This window comes from Xenopus laevis, chromosome 6S, assembly GCF_017654675.1.
Source record: "Xenopus laevis strain J_2021 chromosome 6S, Xenopus_laevis_v10.1, whole genome shotgun sequence".
NCBI lineage: Eukaryota > Metazoa > Chordata > Amphibia > Anura > Pipidae > Xenopus > Xenopus laevis.
This window is the reverse complement of record NC_054382.1, coordinates 118167927-118195620: the sequence shown is the minus strand read 5'-3', so window position 1 is coordinate 118195620 and position 27694 is coordinate 118167927. Positions and strand designations below refer to the sequence as shown.

The following is a 27694-nucleotide window of genomic DNA, read 5'->3' as shown; positions in this document are numbered from 1 at the left end:
CTGTATAATCGGGCCCCCAATTCATTGATTAGAACAGCCCAGTACTTTATTATGGTCAGCTAAATAGCAGATTAAACTTCTTCCCTGTGTAATGTAGAAGGTATGAAGGAGCTTATTTACCTAAACTCGAATTTCGAGCTATTTTTTCGTGTACTTTGTAATTAAAAAAATTCGAAAATTCTAATGAAATTTATCATGTACGGTCTCTTTAAACATTCAACTTTGAACATTCGCCATCTTAAACCTGCCAAATTGCTGTTTTAACATATGGGGGACCACCTAGAACCTATTTGGAGTCAATTGGTGGACAATTTAGAATTGAAGTTTTTTTCAATTTGATCGAATATGATGTTACTTCGTCACCCGAAAAAAAAGATCAAAGGTGACCAAAAAAATTTACATGCCATGACACAATATATTGTCCAATAGGAGAAAAGCTCTATACATGGTAGAAAGGAGGCGTTTTCACAACTTTTTAACACAATGGAGGTTTAAGAACTACAAATGAGATTTACAGGTTTAACAAAAGAGCAATTGATGAAAAACAAAATCTTTTAATTTTGTAGCCACAGTTCAATTACAAATACTCACAGAGTAAGCAGTATAACCCAACCCCCACCAATGAGAAACTGAATAATAGGCTGCATGGCTATAGCAAGGTTCCTCACTTTGTGCCCCCAGCTATAACTCCCTGCATTACATGGCAAGGGGCAGCTGATGAAGAATAGGAGGGGCAGGTGGAAAAAGCAAAGCAGAAATGTAACAAATGAAAGAAGAAATGAGGGGTAGTATGGCATTTAAAGGAGAACTAAACCCTAAAAATGAATATGGCAAAAAAATGCCATATTTTATTTAGTGAACTTATTGTACCAACCTACAGTTTCAGCTTGTCAATAGCAGCAATGATCCAGGACTTCAAACCTGTCACAGGGGGTCACCATCTTGGAAAGTGTCTGTGACACTCACATGCTCAGTGGGCTCTGAGCAGCTGTTGAGAAGCTAAGCTTAGGGCTCGTCACTAATTATCAATGAGGTTGGTCTGTAATTTTAAATTGGGCTGATTATTAAATTCTGATGCCAATTGCACTGGTTTCTGTGCTGCCATGTAGTAATTATCTGTATTAATTACTAATCAGCCTTATATTGTGACATTTCTATTCTATGTGTACTGTATATTGTGAGTGGGTCCCTAAGCTCAGTAAGTGACAGCAGCACAGAGCATGTGCAGTGAATCAGCAGAAAAGAAGATGGGGAGCTACTAGCGTTCTCCTTAATTTTGGCATTCTCTTCAAATATCTTTCCTCCACACATGTACTAACTAAATACCCTGCACTGTGTTTCCAGAGAGCTCTTTCTTTGGGAAGAACAAGTGGGCCCCTTTCAGTCAGTACTTGCAGTAAAACCTTTTGTATTACCTAAAGGTGACTATACACAGGAAGATCCGATGTCGCCAAACAAGCAGATCTCTCCTCGATATTGCCCACATTGAAGTGTGTGATATCGGGCTGATTCTATCGTGGGCCCAAAGATCAGATCAGAATGGATGCCAAACAGGCGGTTGAATCAAAGGAACCGCATCAACAAACAGATATGGCCACGATCCAACGGGATTTTTTAACCTGCACGATCGCCATCTGCCCGACTTTTGGCCAGATATCCATCGGGGGCGGCCACACGGGCCAATAAGCTGCTGACTCAGTCCGTCTGCAGCTTTTATCGGCCTTTAGCCCTGAACCCTTGCAAGTAAATGACATGTAAGGACAGCTGGGGCAATTTAAAAAAGGTCGATTTAGATTTTACTGGATACATGCACTCTGTTGAAACTAGCACTCCCCCCCCCCCAACTGGACAAGTCAAGTCCTGTTTCCCAGGCCACGTCGATGCATATTATATTGGCCAAAGGAGTAGCAGGATGCGAGAGATTCGGTACAACACAGAATGAGCAGTTGGTGCTATTCCACTACAGCCAGCACGTGCTTCTTCTTCTCTGATGGGATTGGCACAGAGCCCGGCTTGCTGTGTTTCCGACGATTTACATCCCTGCAAATGGAAATATTGGAATTAGGAAAAAAGGCAGGGCAAGAAATAAAATAAAGCCATCTGGCTTTACTACTCACATCTACTGAATGGCAACATGAAATACGTGGGAGAATTCTCTCTCTGCTAATGAGCTAGCCTCATAATGAGTCTGTATAGCAGGGTTGTCACAAGCAATAAAGGGTGTAACCCCAATGAACCCCTCTAACTGTGGAGGTGTTTGTAAAGGTAATGAAACTCCGCTATGTCAAACAGAATGGTGCTGCAACTGTGGGACTAGTAACCCGAAAACTATAGCTAATGTGATGCTATGGAGAACACATTTTTCAAAGCCCAGTGCAGACACCATGACAGTCAAGCCCAAACATTGTAAGGTCCACTAGGATGGCAAAGTAGGATTGCCCAATATAATTATCCAGGTGGTGGACCAAATCAGGCTGTTTGTGACAGCTCTTTAAGCCTATGATCAAATCACATACCAAAGGAGCCCAACAACTGCCCAATGCAACCCTTGTGTTTTCCCCTGCAATTATACCTTGTACAGGTATGGGACCTATTAAGCAGAATGCTCAGGACCTGAGGCTTTCCATAATTTGGATCTTCATACCTTAAGTCTACTAGAAAATCGTGTAAGCCTTAGAAACCCAATAGGCTGGTTCTGCTTCCAATAAGGCTGAATAATATTTTTGTTTAATTGATGTACAAGGTACTGTTTTATTGTTACAGAGAAAAAGGAAATCATTTTTAAAAATTTGAATTGTTTTATTAACATGGAGTCTATGGGAGATGGCCTTTCTGTAATTCAGAGCTTTCTAGATTGTGGGTTTCCAGATAACGGATCCCATACCTGGACTTATAAAGGAATTAAAAAAAAAACACGATGATTCTACCCATAAAAGAAATGTGTCTAACGCTAGGCTACAGGCTATGTTTTATAGAAAAAAAATAGCAGCTAGCGGAAAGAAACACTTACTTCTTGCGGCGAGCTTCCCTCATGATTTGCTGCTCCTTTATTTGGCTGTAGATGGAGCGTGGTAGGTGCCTGTGACGAGTTATCCTCTTGATCTGTGGGTGGTGCTGGAACTTCTCCTTCAACTTCTGGTTGTAGTTATGTGCTGCTCTTTCTCGTGGTGACAACTAAAACAAAACCACATTAAAGAAATTAACTAGCCTCCTAGTCTTATAATCCCCCTCTTCTCTAAAGAAGGGGATCATGAATAGAGTTGCCATTTAAAAATAGGTAGGGGGGCTTCAGGTTTGACATCCCAGATGAATGTTAAAAATACTGAAGATTCTTCATCTGCTTTACACAACATAATGGAAGGTCCTACATTTGAGTCCTCCATTGGATTGGGTACCCATGGAATACCTGCAAAGCGGTCAAGTATTGGGTAGAAAGTACCTGATTACCTATCTGTGTAGGCAGCCCATGGATAACCCACCTGGATACCTAGATAAGGTCCCACCCCTGTGATTTGGGCATTTGTTTTCCTTGTTTGGTTCAGGCATTGGTCTGTCTTACTGGACCTGTAGCCTTCATAACTCCTACAGTGTAATGAGCAGCTTGCCTTCTGGAAGGAGGACCTACAAACTCACTAACCATGTACCTTTCATGTGTAGGGGGTAACATTTATAGGCGATTTAAAGCCTACCCTTGTAGAGAGTGCAGCAATAACCCAATCAAAGTGAATACCTGTACATAATCTGCTGGACCTGATGAAGCTGCAAGCAATGTAAAAAGTCACTCTGGAAACCTTGAGCCATGATACCAATCACTCACTATCCATTTAAATCACTGCTTTAATGCCGCCACTTCAATCTCTAGACAAATCCAGTGTCCATTACCATTTCATTTTTTTTTTTGCCCCGTCATATAACCATAATCATTTTTCCCTGAGCCAGCCTAAATGAATCCCATAATTTCTCATTGTGCAGCAAACTGTCACCAGCCTCCAAGTTCCAGGGCTTTTATACTAATTAAAAGCAATGATTTTCTTTAATTTAATTGAGGAAGAGCAAAGTGCTGCTGATTTAGTAAAACCTAAACAGTTTTGCAGAACAAAAATGCCTGGGTGTGAGCGCTTGGTAAACTGAAGAATCTACACGGAGTTATTAGGAAATTTGCTTTCTGGGCTACAAAGCCCTGCATAATTGTGCACAGATACAGGCCTTGGGTTTAGGGCAGAGACACATGGTCAGACTCGGGGAGATTAGTCGTCCATCGCCAAATCTCTTCTTCGGGGTGACTAATCTCTCTGAACTGCCGCGATCTATATCCTAGCCGGCGGGATTGGGATCGGATCGCTGCGTTTTCCAAATTTGCCCGAAGTTTCCTTGTGAGCCAACTTCGGAAAACGAATCGATCCCACCGTCGATTTAGATTCTAGCCGGCAGGAAGGCAGTTTGGGGAGATTAGTCGCCCCAAAGAAGAGGAGATTTGTCGCCGGGCGACTAATCTACCCGAATCTGACCATGTGTCTCTGCCCTTAAAGGGACTAAGATGATAGGAAAGCTCAATGCAAATCGTCTGTACCTAATTAATTCAGGTAATTGTACTAGCAAACATATACAGAAATGTAAACTGACAGCAGTGCAACCTTAGGTAGAATCAAGACCCACAAGCTGCGCAGTATTTTAAGGAATAACTGGGAAGCTTTTTTTTATCTACAGCCAGTCCCCGGGTTATGTACGAGATAGGGTCTGTAGGCTTGTTCTTAAGTTGAATTTGTATGTAAGTTGGAACATATACATTTACTTATTAAATGTAACATTGCAACGTCTCTCTTAACATAGTATTATTTTTTCCTTTCTGTGCTCTGCAATAGACAACACACGCCAGAGGGGATTGGGGCAGGTGGTTAATTAAAGCTAAATGCTAATAAAGGCAAAGCAAACCACAGAACATTACTGTAACAGCCCCCGTTTCGTAAGATGAGTTGTATGTAAGTCGGGTGTATTTAACTCAAGGACTCCCTGTATTTATAAGCGCAATGTCTCCTCCTGTAAATGTGTGGCGACCTTTTCTACTTGCAGACAATGACCTTAAAGGAGTGGTTCACCGTTGAGTTAACTTTTAGTATGTTGTACAATTACCAATTCTAAGCAGCTTTTAAATTGGTCTTTATTATTTATTTTTATAGTTTTTGAAATATTTGCCTCTTTCTTCCGAACTCCTTCCAGCTTTCAAATGGGGGTCACTGGCCCCATCTAAAAACAAATGCCCTGTAAGGCTACAAATGTATTTTTATTGCTAATTTTTTATTAATTACCCATCCTTCTATTCAGGCCTCTCCTATTCCAGTCGCTTGTTCAAATCAATCCATGGTTGCTAGGGTAACTTGGACCTTAGCAACCAGTTTGCTGAAATTGCAAACTGGAGAGCTGCTGAATAAAAAGCTTCACACTTGATAAAGGGCTTAGCCCGAAACATGTTGTGTGTTGTGCATTCCCAATAAAAGTTTTTGCAGTTAAGAATACTGCTGTGGATTAATCTATCAAGCAAACAAACGGTGAGCTGCAGTCCATTTCTTTATATAACAGACTGAATAAAAAGCTAAATGACTCAAAAACAACAAATAATAAAAAATGAAAACCAATTGCAAATTATCTTGCTAATAGAACTACATCATACTAAAAAGTTAGCTGAAAGGTGAACTCCTTTAATGAAAGAGTGCCCTCTAGTGGCGAACTTTATTATAATGGATTAATGCATGCTGGGCTTTACAGAGCAATAACTTTACAATGCACAGTGTTTGATTACTAAAATATCCTGCAATAGGACCTACACAGAATGCAAAAGCTCCCCCCACTTTGGAAACTACATCCTGCTTTGTAAGCGACCCCAATTGTTGCACTCTCTTCCAAAGGGGACACTAGTGACTGTATATTTGTACGAGAATGAGGCAGAAAATCCGAAGAGCTTCTTCTCATTAACATGTCCAGCACTGGCCTAAGCAGCAGGAGTCAGAATTGGTGCTATTTATGGGTGTCCCAGAAATCACCTGGTGCTTGAGAAGCATCTAAAAGCCACCATGTGACCCAACCATCTACACAGTAATCTTAACACCATGCAGAATTATGCTTCTCAGAGCTCAAAACACACTCAATTATTTACGGCATCCTGATGGGTTCTTGTTATTGTGGTTTGTTGAAATGATACCACACGTCTGTAGCTGCAATAAGTTGCAACTTTGCCTGCCAGGTTAATGGGTTAGAGTGAAAGCAGGAGGTTCTGCCAACTAGAAGAGTGGATGCGGCCTAACCACCAATCTCTGTATTTTTATATGCAAAGCTAAATTGAACAAGTCGGCAGAGTTACAGTAATTGCCTTTGAAGAGAAGTCTGTATAGTATGAGTTTTAGTAGGGGTATAACGGGCAGATGACCATGACCAGTTTATTGGTACTGTGAATATGGGTCAGTTGGACGGTTTAATACTGTGTATTGTCACTTGTATTTTATGGGTCCATCTGGTTCATGGGGGGTGTGTGTGTGTGTGTGTATAAATATATATATATATATATATATATATATATATATATATATATAAATTTAATTTATATATATATATATATATATACATATATATATATTTTTTTTAATTTATTTACATATATATATATATATATTTTTTATATTTATTTATATATATTTATATATTTATATATAATATATTTAAGCTGGCCAACTACGTCAAAGTCATCCCATATCTGGCCAGTCCTATGCTCAATTTTCATCTGATTCATTAAGAATTCTATTGCTTCATTATACATTTTACAAAGGGACTAAAATATATTGCAATATATGGACAAACAATCCCTGTTTTGTTTAAAGGGTAAGGCATTTTTCAGTAGCAGTATGCACAAAATGTCTCTGTCTTAAATATATTGATAATGGGTTGAGTGCAGAGGACTCTTGTATTTGTCTATATGTATTTTGTGGTCACAGCCTCATTGCACCCCCGCCTAATGGTTTTAAAAATTAGTGGTGAGCACAACTTTCCCTTGTTTGTTATAGTTATACAGGAGCAGTGACCAGCTCCATGTTGTAGCTCCCACCCCTCCCAGCTATAGTCAGGTGATCCCACTGGTGTCTAATAAAAGGGCAGCCAAGTTTGGGAGTTTTAATTTGAAAGCAGCAAGTAAGTTGCAGGTAAAACGTATAATTAAGCAATTGAATTCTTAATGAATCAGATGAAAATTGAGCATAGGACTGGCCAGATATGGGATGACTTTGACGTAGTTGGCCAGCTTAAATATATTGCAGTATATGGACAAACAATCCCTGTTTTGTTTAAAGGGTAAGGCATTTTTCAGTAGCAGTATGCACAAATGTCTCTGTCTTAAATATATTGATAATGGGTTGAGTGCAGAGGACTCTTGTATTTGTCTATATATATATATATATATATATATATATATATATATATACACACACACACACTTGTCTATACACTCACATACATAATCTATATATACCAAAACCTATTCTGAATCTTAAGATTTGCTTTGTTTATTTTACATAAGCAGTGAAGGTTAAAGGAACCACCTTCGCTGCTTTAGTAGAAAAAAAAAAAAAACCTCCATTGTCTAATGTCCTCTAATGTACTTGTAAAGAGTAATTACGTCCCGCACTTTTCCTCAGAGAAAACTAACTATGAGTGAAGGCTATTAAGCTTGGGGTTAACTATTACATTCCTTTTACCAGTCCGGTTGCACATATTTGCCCTGTTTTTCAGCTCATTAATATCATTAAAGGGGAACTATAGCAAAAAACGAAAAATTTATATACGCTTCAGCATACTGAAATAAAAACTTTCTAAATACAATCAATTAAATATTCTGTACCGTTTCTGAAATAATCAAATTTATCTTCACTATCCCTCTCTCAGCATCAGTTTCTCTTTATTCTGTCTTCATGATTATAGGGGCTCCTTTTGCCTAGAATATGTATTGGAGCTCAGTATTAAAATCACCAGACATCATGTCTCTCTACATGCAGAATTTGTGCAAAAGGCAGTTATTTTGTTAGATTTTGTTTGTACTGGAATCATTTATTTGAGTGAGCTCTAATACATCTGCTAGGAAAGGAGCCCCCCTATAAGATATATTGGATCTAACTGTCAATGAGTATCTGACACCCAACTGCTGCATGAAGACAGAATGAAGAGAAACAGATGCTGAGAGAGGAATAGTGAACACAAACTTGATTATTTCAGGTAAAAAATCTGAATTTTTAATTGATTGTATTTAGAACATTTCTTATTTTAATATGATGAAGCTTATATTAAATTTTCATTTTTGAGTTAGTTACCCTTTAAAGGGCATGTAAAGTCTAAAATAGAATAAGGCTAGAAATGCTGTATTTTCTATACTAAATATAAACATGAACTTACTGCACCACAATCCTAATCAAACAAATAATTTATGCTTTCAAAGTTGGTTACAGGGGGTCACCATCTTGTAACTTTGTTATACATCTTTGCAAGACTAAGACTGTGCACATGCTCAGTGTGGTCTGTGCTGCTTAGGGATCATCATAAACAAAGCTGCTTGAGTTCTGCATGGCTGGGAAGTAAGGCGGGGGCTCCCACTGCTGTTCATAAGTATGATTGTTTCCCTGCTCAACAGTTAGGGACCGTCTGACAATTCCTATCCACAGCAGTAAATGAAGGGAGAATTTCACTGCATACAGTCAGGTTTCTTATAAAAACGGTACACATTTTTTAATTAAAGTATATTGGAGCTAAGTTTCTTTTTCATTACAGAAAGTAAAAATGGATTTTATTTTTTTGCCTTTACATGCCCTTTAAGGACTGGGGTCCAAACCTGCACTAAATGCTGAAGGTGAGGCCTAGGCTACTTCACCTCCTGGACCTTTGTTTACTTGAAATCAAACTAAAAATATTCTGAGTCTGCCTCCTCAAAATCATGGCTAGCCAGTCTGGTTTTAACCACTTTGGCAGCGTCATAATTAGCTGGTCACCACTGTTTCATATAGTGCTGGGTCTGCAAATAAAATAGGGAACACAATCCTATTGATAGGATATAAAATAAAGGGATGACTGCAGCAGCACAGTGATCATTAGTGCTCTTACCACGCCCAACTTTTCTGATGCGTTGGCTTTCCATATGCGAATGTTCATTTCGTCAGAGCCGCAGAGAACATACTTGTTGTCGGCAGACCATTTAACACAGGTGACGTGCTGCATACGCTTTGTGTGATAGACTTCCCTGCAAAAGTATAAATTCAACTAAAGATTCTTTCACCGATACCATTTCCAAAGATCAATTAGAGAGGATCGAAAATGAGGACATTAAAAGTGAAGGAAAGGTTAAAATGAAGTAAGCTTTATCAGAAAGGTCTATATAAATACACCACATTTCTTTCCTTCTACTGTGTACTCATGGGCTTTTGTATCCGACTTCCTGTTTTCAGCTTAAAACTCCAGGGCGAGGGCTTGAGCATGCTCAGTTTGCTCCTCTCTCCCTATCCCTTTTCCCCCATCCCTCCTTCCCTCCCTGCTGTAATCTGAGCCCAGAGCTATGATTGAGCAGGGAGAGACTCCGGCAGGAAGTGGTCACACAAACTAGTATGGCAGCTGCTATCCTAAACAAACAGAGAGAGCTTCTAGAGCCGTTTATTCAGGTAAGGTAAAGCATGCTGCAAAATATAGTGTTATAGCTTGCACTTCTGTGGCTAATCTATAAACTGCTTTGGTAGCTTTTCCTCTCCTTCAAGGTGCAAATAATAAATCTACATTGTCTCGAGAGGTAGGGCCTCTATACTAAAGGCAGCAATGGATTTCTAAAATTAAAATACCCCATCCATGTTAATATTTTATAGTATTTATAGAATACTACCCACTATGGAGGGGTAGAGGGTAACACAGTGCAACAACAGAAGTGCACTCAGTCTGCGTAAGTGCCGAGGTGATCTGTTCTGTTGTTTGGCTGCTGGGGGGGAAAGGGAGGGAGTGATATCGCTCCAACTTGCAGTACAGCAGTAAAGAGTCACATGACTGGGGGCAGCTGCAAAACTGACAATATGTCTAACCCCATGTCAGACTTCAAAATTAAATTAAAAAAAACAAAAAACTGTTAGCTCTTTTGAGAAACAAATTTCAGTGCAGAATTCTGCTGGAGCAGCACTATTAACTGATGCGTTTTGAAAAAACATTTTTTCCCATGACAGTATACCTTTAAGATTTACTATCCCAGGGCATACAAGAGAAACTGAATAGTCAGACACAAAGTTTAAATATGGCACCAAGTAACAAATATCCCTTTGCAGTCACCAACCTGCTGTGGCCACTATGCACAGGGAATATACGGATGGACTTATCAAAGCTGGCAGACACAAGCTCCTTTCCAGTAGGGGAGTAATCAACATCCAGAACAGCCGACACGTGATCCATGTGCACCTTCACCGGACTGTCCATATAGCGCATGTCATACGTGTACAGGCTAGGGAGAGAGGAACCAATCATCATCAGCTTATACACTGGTTGAAAAGGAATGACAGCAAGGCTAGCAGATTTGCTAGAGTGGCAATATCCAGTGCTTTACTTTTACATTCATCTGCAGGAAGGGATTTATCTACAGCTGACATTTGCTGGTGTCCCCTCCTATATCAAAAGCTGACAGTCAGCCACTTCCAGCTGCCTTCTAGGCACTACTCTCAGCTTGGTTTATTTCTACAATTTTGTCTTTTATCTCTTCTTAAAGGGGTCGTTCACCTTTGAAATAACTTTTAGTATCTTGTAGAGAGTGACATTCGGAGACAATTTGCAATTGGTTTTCAAATTTTATGTTTTTTGGGTTATTTGGCTTATTATTCAGCAGTTCTCCAGTTTGCAGATTCAGCAATCTGGTTGCTAGGGTTCTAATTGGGGATGCGCCGAATCCACTTTTTGCGATTCGGTCGAATCCCCGAATCCATCGTGTAAGATTCGGCCGAATACCAAACCCCGAATCTGAATTTGCATATGCAGAATTAGGGGCAGGAAAGGAAAAGGTGGGAAAAAATGTTTTTACTTCCTTGTTTTGTGACAAAAAGTTACGCGAGTTCCCTTCCCACACCTAATTTACATATGCAAATTAGGATTCAGTTCGGCCAGGCACAAGGTATCGGCCCAATCCGAATCCTGCTGAAAAAGGCCAAATCCTGGCGAATCCCGAACTGAATCCTGGATTTGGTGCATCCCTAGTTCTAATTACCATAGCAATTATGAACAAAGAGACTGGGATATGAAAAGGAAAGGGTCTGAATAGAAAGAGGAGTAATAAAATGTAGCAATAACAATACATTTGTAGCCTAACAGAGCATTTCTTTTATAGATGGGTCAGCAATCCCCCATTTGAAAGCTGAAAAGAGCGAGAAGGAAAATAATGCAAAAAACTTTAAGTTGCTTAGAATTGGCCATTCTAAAAGTTAATTTAAAGGTGAACCACCCCTTTAATATTGCAAACAGCTCAAAAAGCAAATAATAACATAACCTCCAGTTACCACTGAAGGGACATGGGATACTGTCTTATAAAGACAGTGCACACTCACAATGGACTATTCTGCACAAAGAATATTATTAAAGGAACAGTAAGACCAAAAAATGGAAGTGGTTTAAAGTAATGAAAATATAATGAACTGTTTGTGCTGCACTGGTACAACTGGTGTGTTTTCTTCAGAAAGACAACTATAGTTTATATAAACAAGCTGCTGTGTAGCCATGGGGGCAGCCATTCAAGCACAGGATACACAGTAGATAGATAAGTACTACTATAGTTTATATAAACAAGCTGCTGTGTAGCCATGGGGCAGCCATTCAAGCACAGGATACACAGTAGATAACAGATAAGTACTACTATAGTTTATATAAACAAGCTGCTTTGTAGCCATGGGGGCAGCCATTCAAGCACAGGATACACAGTAGATAGATAAGTACTACTATAGTTTATATAAACAAGCTGCTGTGTAGCCATGGGGCAGCCATTCAAGCACAGGATACACAGTAGATAACAGATAAGTACTACTATAGTTTATATAAACAAGCTGCTGTGTAGCCATGGGGCAGCCATTCAAGCACAGGATACACAGTAGATAACAGATAAGTACTACTATAGTTTATATAATCAAGCTGCTGTGTAGCCATGGCGGCAGCCATTCAAAGCTGAAACAGTAGAAAAGGCACAGCAGATAATTGATAAACTCTGTAGTATACAATTGGATTCATCAGAGCTTATCTGCAATCCACTGTGTATCCTGTGCTTGAATGGTGGCCCCCATGGCTACACAATAGCTTGTTTATATAAACTATAGTAAAGTTTCTGTAGCAAAGACACCAGTTTTACCAGTGGAGGGCAACAGTACATTATTTTGACATTTCTTTAAAACAGTTTCATTTTTTGGTGTTACTGTTCCATTAAGCTACATGTCTTTGGTATTAATTCATATTAGCAGAAGCATCCACAAGTGTGATGAAAAGTCATTCATGTTAATATAGTTCTAATATGTAGAAATATCAGATCATCTGAACATGGGGAGGGTTATTTACTAAAAATCCAACTTTATCTCATTATTTTAATAATAAAAGCCCATGAGCAAACTCCCATACCAGATTTGAACTTATTTATTATTTAAAAAGCTCCAATTAATCGGTCCAGGGAAAACCCCGTAAAAAAAATTGTACAAAAAAATCATATTGTACGATATTTCAGGCTCTTTTACTGAATCGTACAAATTTTTGGGGTTTTTGCCGAAAAGCCCGGATTTTCAGGCTAAACCCAGCGCAAACCACAATAACCCAATTAGGATAGGGAACTCTTGTCAATGATTTATACACAACCATGGCAGGTCTTTTGGATTCTGCCTTTTTGCTGCATCGTGCTTTAAAGGGCATGTAAAGTCTAAAATAGAATAAGGCTAGAAATGTTGTATTTTGTATACTAAATATTAACATGAACTTACTGCACCACAAGCCTAATCAAACAAATAATTTATGCTTTCAAAGTTGGCTACAGGGGGTCACCATCTTGTAACTTTATTAAACATCTTTGCAAGACTAAGACTGTGCACATGCTCAGTGTGGTCTGGGCTGCTTAGGGATCATCATAAACAAAGCTGCTTGAGTTCTGCATGGCTGGGAAGTAAGGCGGGGGCTCCCCCTGCTGTTCATAAGTATGATTGTTTCCCTGCTCAGCAGTTAGGGACCATCTGACAATTCCTATCCACAGCAGTAAATGAAGGGAGAATTTCACTGCATACAGTCAGGTTTCTTATAAAAACAGTACACATTTTTTAATTTAAGTATATTGGAGATAGGTTTCTTTTTCATTAAAGAAAGTAAAAATGGGATTTTATTTTTTTGCCTTTACATGCCCTTTAAAGTGATACCGACACCAGAAATTAAACCTTTTTTTTACATATATCATAGCACTGACTTTGCATGTTATCATTTTGCCATAAAAGTATTTAAAGATGCTTTTACATTACCCATCTGACCCCCCATGTTCCTGTATGAGGGGGGCTGCCATATTTGAGCTTCAGCAGTCCGTTAGCATTAGAAACTCAAACTGACACGTTGAGATGGGACAGTCAGTTGAATTTCCTAAACCTGACTGTTTTGCCAATCTAACTATTGATCAACATGAGCTATACGTAACTTTTGAGGTACATTAATATTTAGAATAATAATTTTTTTAGTGTCAGTATCACTTTATTAAATCTTGAAAAATTTGAGTTTTAAAAATACCCCTAAAAATTCGAGTTTTGCACCTAAAAGCCAGACGGAGTTTAGTAAATAACCATACAAATAAACTGTTGCTTGCTGAAAGACTCTACCCCTTTTAGGTTGCAGTGTTAATTGTTAATACTGTATAATACATCCTTATGTCCCACATTTCATTTACTTCCAGATCTCCTGTATTGATGAATCAGCTCTACCAGCACTATGGGCTTTTGGAACAGACAAACCTTGGATTGCGGGCGAGACCGTCGCCATACATAATTTAGAACTATATATACGATATAACATACTCTGCTTTGCCATTTTTTTTTTTCAAGTTGTGCAAGATCGGAAAGAGTTGAGCTAAGGTTAGGCGATGCCCTGCGGGTAGCTGATTGGCACAACCGTTCCTTCCATCTGTCATTCACCTTTGCGTTAACTTTTAGTATGATGAGAGCAGGGCCGCCATCAGGGGGGGACTGTTGTCCCGGGCCCGGATGTTTTGGGGAGTTAAGGGGGGCCCGGCCGTGCTGCACTTACTTGCATTTACTTGCACAGCCGGTCCCCTGCATCCGAGCTCCGATGACTTCTTCTTGTGTTCTGATTCGCCAGTGAAATGTAAGTCCCGGTAAAGCCACATTCTGATTGGTTGGGAGACGTTTGAACCTCCCCTCTACTTTATCCAATCACCATGCGCCTTTACCGGGACTTACATTTCACTGGCGAATCAGAGCACAAGAAACCGAAGATACCGGCATCTGAACTCCCTGGCTAAGGTACGTGCAGTTTTTTTTTCTTTTAACTTGTGGGAGCCCTGACCAATTGTTTTTTTAAATGTGTGGGGGCCCTTTGCTAGTTTTTTTGTTTTTTTTTAAGATGTGTGGGGGCCCTGGCTAATAGTTTTTTTTAAAAAATGTGTGGGGGCCCTAGATAATTGTTTTTTTTTTAAATGTGTGGGGGCCCTTTGCTATTTTTTTTTTTTTTTTAAGATGTGTGGGCACCCTGGCTAATATTTTTTTTTAAAAAAAAAATGTGTGGGGGCCCTGGCTAATTTTTTTAAATGTGCGGGGGCCCTTTGCTATTTTTTTTTTTTTAAATGTGCGGGGGCCCTTTGCTATTTTTTTTTTTTTTAAATGTGCGGGGGCCCTTTGCTATTTTTTTTTTTTTAAATGTGTGGGAGCCCTTTGCTATTTTTTTTTTTTTAAATGTGCGGGGGCCCTTTGCTATTTTTTTTTTTTTTTAAATGTGCGGGGGCCCTTTGCTATTTTTTTTTTTTTTAAATGTGCGGGGGCCCTTTGCTATTTTTTTTTTCAAATGTGTGGGGGCCCTTTGCTATTTTTTTTTTTTTAAAGATGTGTGGGGGCCCTGGCTAATAGTTTTTTTTAAAAAAATATGTGGGGGCCCTGGCTAATTGTTTTTTTTTTAAATGTGTGGGGGCCCTTTGCTATTTTTTTTTTTAAATGTGTTGGGGCCCTTTGCTATTTTTTTTTTTAAGATGTGTGGGGGCCCTGGCTAATTGTTTTTTTTTTTGTAAAAAATGTGTGGGGGCCCTGGCTAATTGTTTTTTTTTTGTAAAAAATGTGTGGGGGCCCTGGGTAATTGTTTTTTTTTGTAAAAAATGTCTGGGGGCCCTGGCTAATTGGTTTTTTTTGTAAAAAATGTGTGGGGGCCCTGGATAATTGTTTTTTTTTTTTTTAATGTGTGGGGCCATGGCCACCAATGTTTTTTTTCTTTAACCACCACCTGACCACCAAAACTTGTAGGAGGGGTCTGGGCACCAAAGTTATTTTTTTAACTTGTAGGGGGGCACTTCATCTTTTAATGCCTGTGTGGCCTTCATACTGAGGGAGGGGTGGCGAGGGGGGGGCCCAGAAATTTTGTTGTGCGGGGCCCCGTGATTTCTGATGGCAGCCCTGGATGAGAGTAATATTCTGACAATTTGCAATTGGTTTTCATTTTTTGTTATTTGTAGTTTTTGAGTTATTCAGCCTTTTTATCAGCAGTTCTCCATTTTGCTGTTCCAGCGATCTGGTTGCTAAGGTCCAAATGACCCTAGCAACCATGCATTGCTTTGAATAAGAGATTGGAATATGAGGACCTAATTATAAAGACGAGTACTAAAAACTAGCAATAACAATACATTTGTAGCCTTACAGAGCATTTACTTTTTAGACCCCATTTGAAAGCTGGGAACAGTCAGAAGAAAAAGGCAAATCATTAAAAAAAAACAAAAAAAAAAACTATATAAAATAAATAACGGAGACCAATTGAAAAGTTGCTTAGAATTGGTCATTCTATAACATACTAAAAGTTAACCTAAAGATGAACCACCCCTTAAAGGAGAAGGAATACCATTTTCTTCTTGGGGGTGCCAAAAGTTAGGCACCTTAAAGTGACTACTTTTACTTACCCAACACCCCAGTCCGGCACACTTATCAGCAGAAAACCGCACTGGCTCGGGGTTCGTCTAGCGAGTACCACAGAGCAATCCGTTCATGCACCGCCAAGTAAAAAATGGTATTCCTTCTCGTTTAAGATATTGAACTATATTTTTTCTTGAACCCGACACTCCACTTGGCTGCAGTCAGACACTCCATGCTGGATAACGTAGTATAGCTGTAGTTTGCCGTCATGTTTATGATCTGGTTTGCATGTTAAACATTGTTATCGATACGCAACCACCCAATTAACTCAGTAATGGGGCCCTGATCTGATTATACACAAAGCACTACGGTTTAGCAAATCTAGAACTTATAGACACGGAACATTAAGTGTTAAGTGTTTAATTATAGCTGACCAATATATCTTGTTAATCAACACAATATGAGTCATTTATAAACACTAGGCAAATTTGCACCTGGGCAGTAACCCATAGCAACCAATCAAATGTTTGCTTTTACTGTTCAACCTGCAACTGGCTGAGAAAAGCCAGTCACTGATTGGTTGCTATGGGTTTCTGCCCATGTGCTAGTGTTTATAAATGAGCCCCAATGTGTTTTATAACTAATTGTTTTAACGTTTGTGATTTTTGAGTTATTTAGCTTTTGATTTAGCAGCTCTCCAGTTAGCAATTTTAGCAATATGGTTGCTAGGGTCCAAATTACCCTAGCAATCATGCAATGATATGAAGAAGGCACTAGGAGAGGGCATGAATAAAGAATGAGAATAACAATACATTTGTGGCTTTACAGAGCATTTGTTTTTAGATGAGGTCAGTGACCCCCATTTGAAAGCCGGAAAGAGTCAGAAGAAAATGAACAAACAAGACAGTTAATAAACAATTAAAAAAAATGGAAAAGTTGCTTAGAACTGGCAGTTCTATAACATACTAGAAATTAAATTATATGGGCTGATCACCTTTGAATTAACTTTTAGCATGATGTAGTGAGTGTTATTCTGGTTTTCATTGGTTATTTAGCTTTTTATTCAGCAGCTCTACAATTTGCAATTTCAGTTACCATAGCAACTGGCTGGAATATGACTAGTAGTATGGAAAATCTGCCTTGCCACTCAAAAAGTAATATCCATCACTAGTACCCTGAAAAGCCCAGCACTTTTGCAATCAAAGAAAATACAGCAATTTAAAGGGGAACAATCGTGAAAATGAAAATTTAATAAAAAGTTTCATCATACTGAAATAAGAATCTTTCTAAATAAAATCAATTACAAATTCTGTACTGTTTCTGAAATAATCAAGTTTCTCTCCATTCTCTCTTCCTGCAGCAGTCAGATTGATAGTCAACTGTCATTGACAGTTAGATTCAATATATCTTATAGGGGGGCTCCTTTTGCCTAGAAGATGTATTAGAGCTCACTCTATGAGACATCATGTCTCTCTACATGCAGAATTTGTGCAAAAGGCAGTTATTTTGTTAGATTTTGATTGTACTGGAATCAGTTATTTGAGTGAGCTCTAATACATCTGCTAGGAAATGGAGCCCCCCAATAAGATATATTGGATCTAACTGTCAATCTGACACCCAACTGCTGCATGAAGAGAGAATGAACTGAAACAGATGCTGAGAGAGGGATAGTGAACATAAACTTGATTATTTTGGAAACAATGCAGAATATTTAATTGATTGTATTTAGAAAATGTCTCATTTCAGTATGATGAAGCTTATATTAAATTTTCATTTTTGCGATAGCTCCCTTTTAACTTAGAAATATTAGTATGCTAGAGCATACTAATGCTGAGAGCATCCCTTTAATGATATGGTTACAGATACAAATTCCTTACTTGAAGTTTTCATTGGCTGCAGTGAAAATAAATGCTTCCATTGGATTCCAACACAGAGCATTTGTTCTCATTTCCAAAATAATCTGCAAGAAAAAGTGAAACAGTAGGCCACATTTAATACTATGTGTAATGCCCTGATCTGTGCAGCATTGTTTAATTGCCGCAAACGCATTAACTGTGGTAATTGCTACACTAGGAGGTTGTGGAACTTGAACTCTAACAATTAACCTCTGAAAGTTTTATATGATTATTCTACAAAATGACTAAAACAGCAAAGACAACTGGCAATGCACTCCAAGTCTGCTTTTTTTGGTTTGGACTTTCTTTTGGGCTACAGACATGGAGGTTCAACCTTTGTAGGAAAAACTGTTTTTGTTGGAATTCATTTTTTAAAAATGGTATAGTGTCATGAAATGTAGTCAGACGTGTGTATGAATTTATAAGTTCACTCATTGATTATTTTTATTTATCTATGCTGTATTTATTCAGTTTTTAATTGTTTATGAATTAGTAGACTGGCCAGTCACGGATTATTTAGGTCATTGATTATATTGAAGTAAAGAATATAAATTTTAATTCCACTATCTGAGTTTTAACAATTAATATGCCCTGAACGGAATTAACACTTTGCAATGAGCATCAGCTCAAGGCACTGTAGGCTGGAGGCACTGTAGGCACTGTAGGCTGTCCATATTAACATGCAGATGGGAAGTGATGGCTTGTGACCCAGCAAATTAAAAAAAAATTAAAAAAAAGCGTGGAGAAATAAACGTACCTTTTTTAGTGGGGTAGGTTTTCGCTTATCATAGAGAACAATGCTTCTGTCTGTTCCGCAGCTTGATAAAATGTGCGTCTGTTTAAAAAAAAAACAAAAAAAAAAAACAACTCACACAAAGTTGTCACAAAAAATGCACAATGTATTTTTTCCCTGAAAAATACAGATACCGTAACTGTCCTGTCTATTCACTCAGAATTCAGTTGTGCAATGGCAAAAATGAGTAGTTGCCTTGCAAGTGCAGTGATAGTTTAAATGTGAAGTTTAAATTGGTGTTAATAAATAAGTTAGCATGCTGCTTGGCACAACGAAATCAATGTTTTTTTTTTAATAATCTTAACATTTTAGACACATATTCCAGAATAAACTGGATAATATAACCAACAAAAGACAGGAACTATCCGTTATGTTCAGTTAAGTGTTTTCCTTCCCATGACCCCAGCCATGTTGGGACACACGCATGTGTATAATGAGAGAATGCCACAACTAGGGATGATCGAATTTCTTTGCCGAGTTTCGCCGCGAAAAATGGCACCCATAGACTTCAATGGGGAAAAACAAATTCACTGAGTGTCAAAAAATTTTTGGGGCGAAACGAGCCAAATTCGCCCATCCCTAGCCACAACTTGTTTATTATGCACCATGATTAACATGGCCAATCACACCAGGAGGTCCCTCCTAGTGTGTGTGTCCTTTCGCTGGTGGAAGGCAATTTAAAAAAAAAAACAAAAAAAAAAAACTATTGTTACTCTCCAACTGGAGTGCGGGCTCTATTAGACCACATCTTTGGTTGGGAATAATATATTTAGCCAACAGGTGCCCTTAATATGGTCTTCAAAGCGATACAACCACTTTTGAAAATATGAATGTATTAATGTAAATAAAGGGGCAGATTTAATAAGGGTCGAATTGAAAATTTGAAATTTATGGTCAAAACTGTCAAATTCTACTAGGGAGTTATCCAAACTCGATTTGAGTTTTTAAAAACATTTCAATTCGAATTTTGAGATTTATCAAACCCTGGCCCTTTAAGAATTCAAATTCAACTATTCGCACCTAAAACCTGCCATATTGCTGTTTAAGTCAATGGGAGAGGTCCATTTGGGATCAATTTGGAGATGTTTGCAGTCTTCCTGACATTTGAGGGTTTTTTTCGGATAAAAAACTCAAATCAGGTTTGAAGGAATTCGAATCAAATTCGATTCGAGTTTTCGGGTCGTTTAAAGTCGTTTTTAATTCAATGTTATCAATTAATTTATACTAGTTGAATTTTGAATTTATGGGTGATTATGGGAGTTTAAAAAACTCACATGAATTCGAAAACTCATCTCCTTGATAAATGTTCTTCTAAATGTTAAAAGAAGGCCATGGTTGACCATTTATCGCAGATAGTTATTGTTACTTGGAATTCCCAAACCTGACTGTTTTGCCAACTGGAGTGTTAGAGTACTGCTGCACAAATACGGCAGCTCGATCATAAAAGAACCGGGGGGAATCAGGTAATGTAAAAGCACTGGGATAACACTTTTAGCAAAACTCTAAATAGCATTGTTGGTGTCAGTATCTCTTTAAAGGAGAACTAAACCCTAAAAATAAATATGGCCAATAGCAGCAATGATGCAGGACTTCAAACTTGTCACAGGGGTTCACCATCTTGGAAAGTGTCTGTGACACTCACATGCTCAGTGGGCTCTGAGCAGCTGTTGAGAAGCTAAGCTTAGGGGTTGTCACTTATTATCCAGCAGAAAATGAGGTTGGTCTGTAATATAAGCTGATGCTACAGGGCTGATTATTCAATTCTGATGCTAATTGCACTGGTTTCTGTGCTGCCATGTAGTAATTATCTGTATTAATTAGTAATCAGCCTTATATTGTGACATTTCTATTCTATGTGTACTGTATATTGTGAGTGGGTCCCTAAGCTCAGTAAGTGACAGAACCACAGAGCATGTGCAGTGAATCAGCAGAAAAGAAGATGGGGAGCTACTGGGGCATCTTTGGGGAGACAGATCTTTACTTCTAAAGGGCTGTGGTTGCCTTGGGCTGGTACAGAAGCCCAAAGCATAATGTACAAAATTTCTAGCCTCTTTCTTTAGTTAGGCTTTACTTCTCCTTTAAGACTGAAAGCCCAGGGGTTACATGACCAAAATGGGTTTATATGCACAAGAGTTCAGTTATACTGACCATTTCACCAACAACTTCCTGAATTGATATTTCTCTCCATTGTGCAATGAACTCACCTCTATTGGATTAAATCTGACTGATGAGATGCTATCAACCCCCCATGCATATGATCTCATGGGAGTGGACCTCTGTTCATCCCAGATGTCTACTTGCTGCCCACAAGTGGCAAAAACAGCTTCTTTCACATGATGGTCGATCCCTGTGAAAACTGTCTGTAGAGACACGAGCAGAAATACATGATTTCTAAAGCAGGCCCTCCTTCAGCCTTGGCTCACCTTACATCAGTTTACCGGCAGAAAAACTGTAATACATGATTATCAGTGGAGCATTGTTTACAACAGCATTGAGTTTAAAAGTAGAGAAAACATTCAAGCAAGCACAAATAAATACTTAAAGTCTTTTGACTTTACTGGACCTTCAGCTTTTTTTTATATATGTAAAGTTAGTACAGGTATGGGACCTGTTTGTTATCCAGAAAGCTCAGGACCTGGGGTATTCTGGATAACGTATCTTTATGTAATTTGGATCTTCATACCTTAAGTCTACTGGAAAATCATGTAAACATTAAATAAACCCAATAGGCTGGTTTTGCTTCCAATAAAGATTAATTAGATCTTAGTTGGGACCAAGTACAAGGGACGGTTGTATTATTACAGAGAAAAAGGAAATCATTTTTAAAAATTTGGACCACTTGACTATAATGAAGTCTATGGGAGATGGCCTTTCCATAATTCTGAGCTTTCCGGATAACAGATTCTATACCTGTATCTGTTCTTCCAGTACAATTTCTTGGCATCAAAAGTCCTGTTTTACATGAAAAAGCTTTCCTTTCTGTATCTGTGGAGGGTCATCAATGCAATTCAACTAGGGATGCACCGAATACAGGATTTGGTTCGGGATTCAACCTTTTTCAGCAGGATTCGGCCGAATCCTTCTGCCGGCCAAACTGTATCCGAATTTGCATATGCAAATTAGGGACGGGGAGGGAAATCGTGTGACTTTCTGACACACAAAAAAACAAAGTAAAAAAGGTTTTCCACTTCCCACTCCTAATTTGCATATGCAAATTAGGATTCGGATTCGATTCAGTATTTGGCCCAATCTTCGCGAAGGATGCATCCCTTAATTCAAATCTTGTTTATCTCCCTGTATAACAACTAAACCCAAAGCTTATAAGGTCTTTTTGCCCTATGCCACTATGCGAAGCAGGCTTGATAAAGGGCCCTGTGCGGCCCGAAACGTTGCCTTTTTCTACTGTAATGAGCCAATAAAACACTTGAAACGCAACAGAAACCTGTTTGTCAGTGTGCTATGGTCATATGTACTGACTGTGCGAAGCAGCAGCCGATTTATATGTAAGGGAAGAGACACACGGTCAGATTCAGGGAGATTAGTCACCCAGCGACAAATATCCTCTTCTTCTGGGTGACTAATCTCCCCGTACTGCCTTTACACTGGCTAGAATGTAAATCGCCGGTGGGAAGGAAATCAGAGCGATTTGTTTTCCAAAGTCGCCTGAAGGTTCCTCGTGAGGCAACTTTGGAAAACGAATCGCTCCAAGTGCCATCCCACCAGCAATTTCCATTCTAACTGGCGGGGAGGCAGTTCGGGGAGATTAGTCGCCCCGAAGAAGAGGAGATTTGTCACCGGGTGACTAATCTCCCTGAATCTGACAATTTGTATTAGTGCAGGGCAACAGTACATTTACATATAAATGTAAATTTTTGTGTGTCAATGGCATTTTAAACAGAGGCTCAATCCGCCTTTAAAAAAAAAAAAAAAAAAAACAAAATAAGCAGTAAAAGTTTAAGGGCAAAGATTTCTGTGTGCATAGAACATATCTTCTCTCAACATGAGCATTTGCAAACACAGCTGCAGCATCTTCAAAGCAATATCCTTTAGCATACAATAGAAAAATAGGATGTGTTTGTGGCTACCTAGTTAGAATTATGTCATTTGTTTTACCCAGGCTATTCAATATGGCAGTAACCATAGGCAGTAAAAAAAAATCTGTATCCTAAATATAATAAGTAAAAATATTATGTTTACTGCAGCCTAATCCTAACTATAAATACTTGTAAAAATATTCTCAATAGTAGAGGCGGAGATTTAAAAATATAAATCAATCATGTTACCTTTCCTAGGATTGTACGTATGGGCTCCACTTTCTCACCATAACCAGGGCTTTCCATTGTCCATTGCTTCACCGTCTTATCGTCACCCACCTACAATACAGGAGGTAGATAATTAATATAATAAATACACAGCAAATTTCAATCTGGTATGGTGCAAGATATTGTTCTTTTAGGCAAAATCATCACTACTTTATTACTTGCCAGGAATATTGCCAAAATGCTATAAAAATAATAGGATTTCGGTAACATTTTACTGTTTTGGCTGAATTTCTGTAGCGACACTGACAAAGACAGGCCTGACTAGAACATTTTTTAATCTTTATACGCAGGGAATTCGACTATTAACCATCTAAAACCTGCCGAATTGCTGTTTAAGTCAATGGGAGAAGTCCATGGATCAATTTGGAGTTGTTTGCAGCCATCCTGATGTTAAAGGTTTTTTCTCGAATCAAATTCAATTTGAGTTTTCGGGTCGATCCTATTTACCCGAGTTTACAAAATAAGATCTTTATTATAAATTTCGATTGGTCCAATTGAGTTAATGGGAGTTTAAAAAAAAAAAAAAATCAAATGAATTCGAAGTTCGACCCTTGATAAATGTGACTCCTTATGTTTTGGGATTCTGCACCAGCCCATGGCCACCCCAGCTCTTTAGAAGTAAAGATCTACTGTATATGCTTATAGACAGGGTAATGTTATACAAAGTCTTAATATGACATTAATATCTCAAGGTAGTTTAGTAGTTAAGGGAACAATTACACCAAAAAATGTGATTTAAAGTATTGAAAATATCATGTACTGTTGCCCTGTACTGGTAAAACTGATCAATTTGCTTCAGAAACACTACTATTATTTATATAAATAATCAGGGCAGCCATTCAAAGGAGACAAAGCTCAGGTTACACAGCAGATAAGCTCTGTAGAACATAATGGTGTTATCTGTTATCCACTATTTAACCTGTGCCTTTTTTCAATTCCGCCATTGCTACACAGCAGCTTGTTTATATGAACTATAGTAGTGTTTCTGAAACAAATACATCAGTTTTACCACTGCAGGGCAACAGTACAAGAAATTTTCATTACTTTAAATCACTTTCATTTTTTGGTGTTACTGTTCCTTTAATCCAGTTTTACATTACATGGCAGCATAGAAGCCAGTGCAGTCAGCATCAGAGCAGACTCATCAGCCCTGTCACATCAGCTTCTGACAGATACAGAATCACTTTCTGCAAATGTTTTCCAAAGACCCATAAGTTGAGTTTCCAGCAGCAGCCCAGAGCACAATGAGCATGTGCAGTGCCTCCGACACAAAAAAGATGGCAGAATATGATCGGAAGATGTGGAGCAACAGCGGACAATTTTGAAGGCCAGGGTCATTACTGCCGAACCCTGAAGCTGGTACAATAAGTTGAGTATATAAAATAAAACAATTCTTGCTATGTTATTTTATTAAATTCTCCTTTAAAAGCAGTATTGCCTGAAGTACATTTGCAGGTTACTTTAAAAGCAGAAATACTACACAAGTCCAATGGCAGGGGAAAGGAACTATGCTATGATGGCCCTACAGAGTTATGTTTAAAGGTACACATACTGTAAAGAACGAGGTGCCACAGAACCGGACGCAAAGTCCTCTCACAAAGCCATCATGTGCCTGTATTGTTCTGGAACATTCTCGCTTCGTCAAATTCCAAATCTTAACCTATCAGAGAAAAAAAAAAGAGAAGAAAACTGTGTGAAAAACTATAAATTCTACAGTTATATGTAAATAAAGCAATCTCTGATAATAATTGTCAATTCCAATTAAGGAGGGATTATCATTCCTATATACAAGACAAATAATGTTACAATGTGAATGAAAAAAAATGAGGTGCCTGACTGCGATTGCAACTCCAATCTGAGAGATACCTGTGCTTTAAAGAAATTGTTCAGTGTAAACATAAAAACTGGGTAAATAGATATACTGTGCATAATAACAAAAATGTACTAATATAGTTAGTTAGCCAAAAATGCAATGTATAAAGGCTGGAGTGACTGGATGTGTAACATAATAGCCAGAACACTACTTCCTGCTTTGCAGCTCTCTTGGTTTCCACCGATTGGTTACCAGGCAGTAACTAATCAGAGACTTGAAGGGGGGACACATGGGTCATAACTTTTGCTTTTGATCTGAACTGAATGCTGAGGATCAATTGCAAACTCACTGAACAGTTATGTCTCATGTGGCTCCCCTTTAAGTCGCTGACTAACTCAGAGTTAGAGAACTGAAAAGCAGGAAGTAGTGTTCTGGCTATTATGTTACACATCCAGTCACTCCAGCCTTTCTTTCTTAAATTTTTGGCTAACTAACTATATTACAAACATTTTTTTATTTTGCACAGCCTACTTATTTACCCAGTTTTAATTTTTCCACTGAACGGTTCCTTTAAAAAAGAGAATTCAACCTGTAATAAAATAAAAACCTCCCCCCCTACCCTGCGTAGACCCCCCTCCCTCCTCCCCCCGGGCAAATACCCCTATTTTTTTTTTTTACTCACCCCTCCATGCAGATTCTGGCTAGGAGTAAGTGGTAGTGATATTACGGACCAATAACAATAATAAACGGACCAATCAGCAGCCTTACCTCTCCATCACATGCTCCTGACAGCACGGTAGATAAGCTCTTGGGATGCTTAGCAATGCAATTAACCCCATCTCTATGGCCGTCCAGGGAAGCAATAAAAGGCTTGGCAAAGACACGCTCCAGCTTGGTGGCATTTAACGCTCTTGTATATTCCCGAGACACTTCAAATGGGTGTAGGGCTGGGTCATAGTTCCGAGGAACTAAGGAAAGTAAAAAACATTCTGATTTTCTATCAGATACTTCTGATTCCCAGACTCACCTCCCATTGGCACCCCACCAGGTTCTGCTCACAAAATAGCCATAAAGTTATTCTGCAAGTGCAACTCACTGTATCCATCCAGTAGGTTATAGATATATTCAAATTCTTACAATGTGTCAAGGGGTTGGATAGACTGACTGTAGACTGTTACTTTATTTGTCACCCCGAACCCCTTACCCCAAGGAATTACTTCTGCAACCAAAAGCCTTCTGGCTATTAGATCAATCTGCACAGCCGGCAACAGAATCCTGGAACAGAGTATTAAGTAGATACACAGTAGATGAATGGACAGCATGGGACACCCCTGACATTCATATTGCCGCTACATAGAACAATATGCCATTTGTACTGCCTTCCAGTGGCCCCAGATTTGCTTTCTCTTCCCTGGATTACTAGAGAAATGCTGATTGGCTGGCTTATGTAACTAACTTGAGAAAGGGCAGGAGCCTGAAACGTTGCCTAGTCTTTGGCACAAATAAATTCAGATTTTCACTGCAGCGTGAATTTTTCTACGGATTAAAGGGTAGTTCATCTTTAAGTTAACTTTTCAGATGTTATATAATGGTCAGTTCTAAGCAACTTTTTAATTGGACTTCATTGTTTCTTTTTTATAATTTTAGTAATTAAAGCACAGGATACACAGCAGATAACAGAAAAATCCCACTGTATACTACAGAGATTATCTATTATCTACTGTGTATCCTGTGCTTGAATGGCTGCCCCCATGGCTACACAGCAGCTTGTTTATATAAACTATAGTAGTACTTATCTGTTATCTACTGTGTATCCTGTGTATCCTGTGCTTGAATGGCTGCCCCCATGGCTACACAGCAGCTTGTTTATATAAACTATAGTAGTACTTATCAGTTATCTACTGCTTATCCTGTGATTGAATGGCTGCCCCCATGGCTACACAGCAGCTTGTTTATATAAACTATAGTTGTCTTTCTGAAGCAAACACACCAGTTATAATAGTGCCTCAAATTTTTTTACTGACCCTTCCATGCAGATCTGGCCTCGGGAGTTCACGGACAGCATCTTCTTTTTTCAGTCGTCTTCAGAATCTGAGTGGAATTTTGGCAGTTGGAGTAAATTTCCGGTCATGAACGACAAGTGCATGCGCCGAACGTCACGAAAATTTCCTGCTCAGATTCCAAAGTAGATCGAAAAAAGAAGATGGTGCCTGTGAACTCCCAAGGCCAGATTTGCACAGAGGGGTTAGTAAAAAATTAGGGGCATTTGCCCGGGGGGGGCGTTAGGCTGTGGGGGAGGAGGGAGGTTGGTCTACGCAGGGTAGGGGTTTTTTTTAGTACGGGTTTGTTTCTCCTTTAAAGGGGACTAACCCCTTTGAAGATACTTTAGCCCAAGAGTGCCCATACTTTACTAATGTGGGGGCTACTTTTAGTGATATTGTCCCATTATGATCTACATCCATAAAATCATTGTAAGCATTCTGATGCATGGAAAATATTAATTTGTGAGAAAATGCATATTGCTATATTTAACAAAAAACTATTTCTTATTTAAACTTAACATAATAAATATCTGAATAAAAAGAATGAAACAGGAGGGTGATATAGACAAGCTGTTTGTTGACAGTGTCTTGAGATCTACTGATCACCAGCTAAAGGTCTACTGATTCTACCTTTTGGCCCTCCCCTGGTTTAGCCCATGGCAAGTCCAACACTAGGGACGTCTAACAAGCTGGGATAGAGAAGACTAAAAT

At 38.7% G+C, this 27694-nt stretch overlaps 1 protein-coding gene across 1 annotated transcript in view; it reads right to left on the bottom strand.

Moving 5' to 3' along the window:
* Positions 1 to 538: 538 nt before the first annotated feature.
* The window catches only part of dcaf13.S (DDB1 and CUL4 associated factor 13 S homeolog), a 28190-nt gene continuing 1034 nt past the window's right edge, over positions 539 to 27694 (bottom strand). Inside the window, exons 2-11 of the mRNA XM_018223909.2 lie at positions 25710 to 25909; positions 24681 to 24788; positions 23090 to 23179; positions 21011 to 21166; positions 18771 to 18848; positions 17996 to 18078; positions 10337 to 10501; positions 9133 to 9268; positions 3011 to 3174; positions 539 to 2040 (exon numbers count right to left, since the gene is read on the bottom strand). Coding sequence (XP_018079398.1) covers positions 1953 to 2040; positions 3011 to 3174; positions 9133 to 9268; positions 10337 to 10501; positions 17996 to 18078; positions 18771 to 18848; positions 21011 to 21166; positions 23090 to 23179; positions 24681 to 24788; positions 25710 to 25909 — 1268 coding nt within the window. The 3' untranslated portion in view covers positions 539 to 1952. The remainder of the gene's footprint in view (positions 2041 to 3010; positions 3175 to 9132; positions 9269 to 10336; positions 10502 to 17995; positions 18079 to 18770; positions 18849 to 21010; positions 21167 to 23089; positions 23180 to 24680; positions 24789 to 25709; positions 25910 to 27694) is intronic.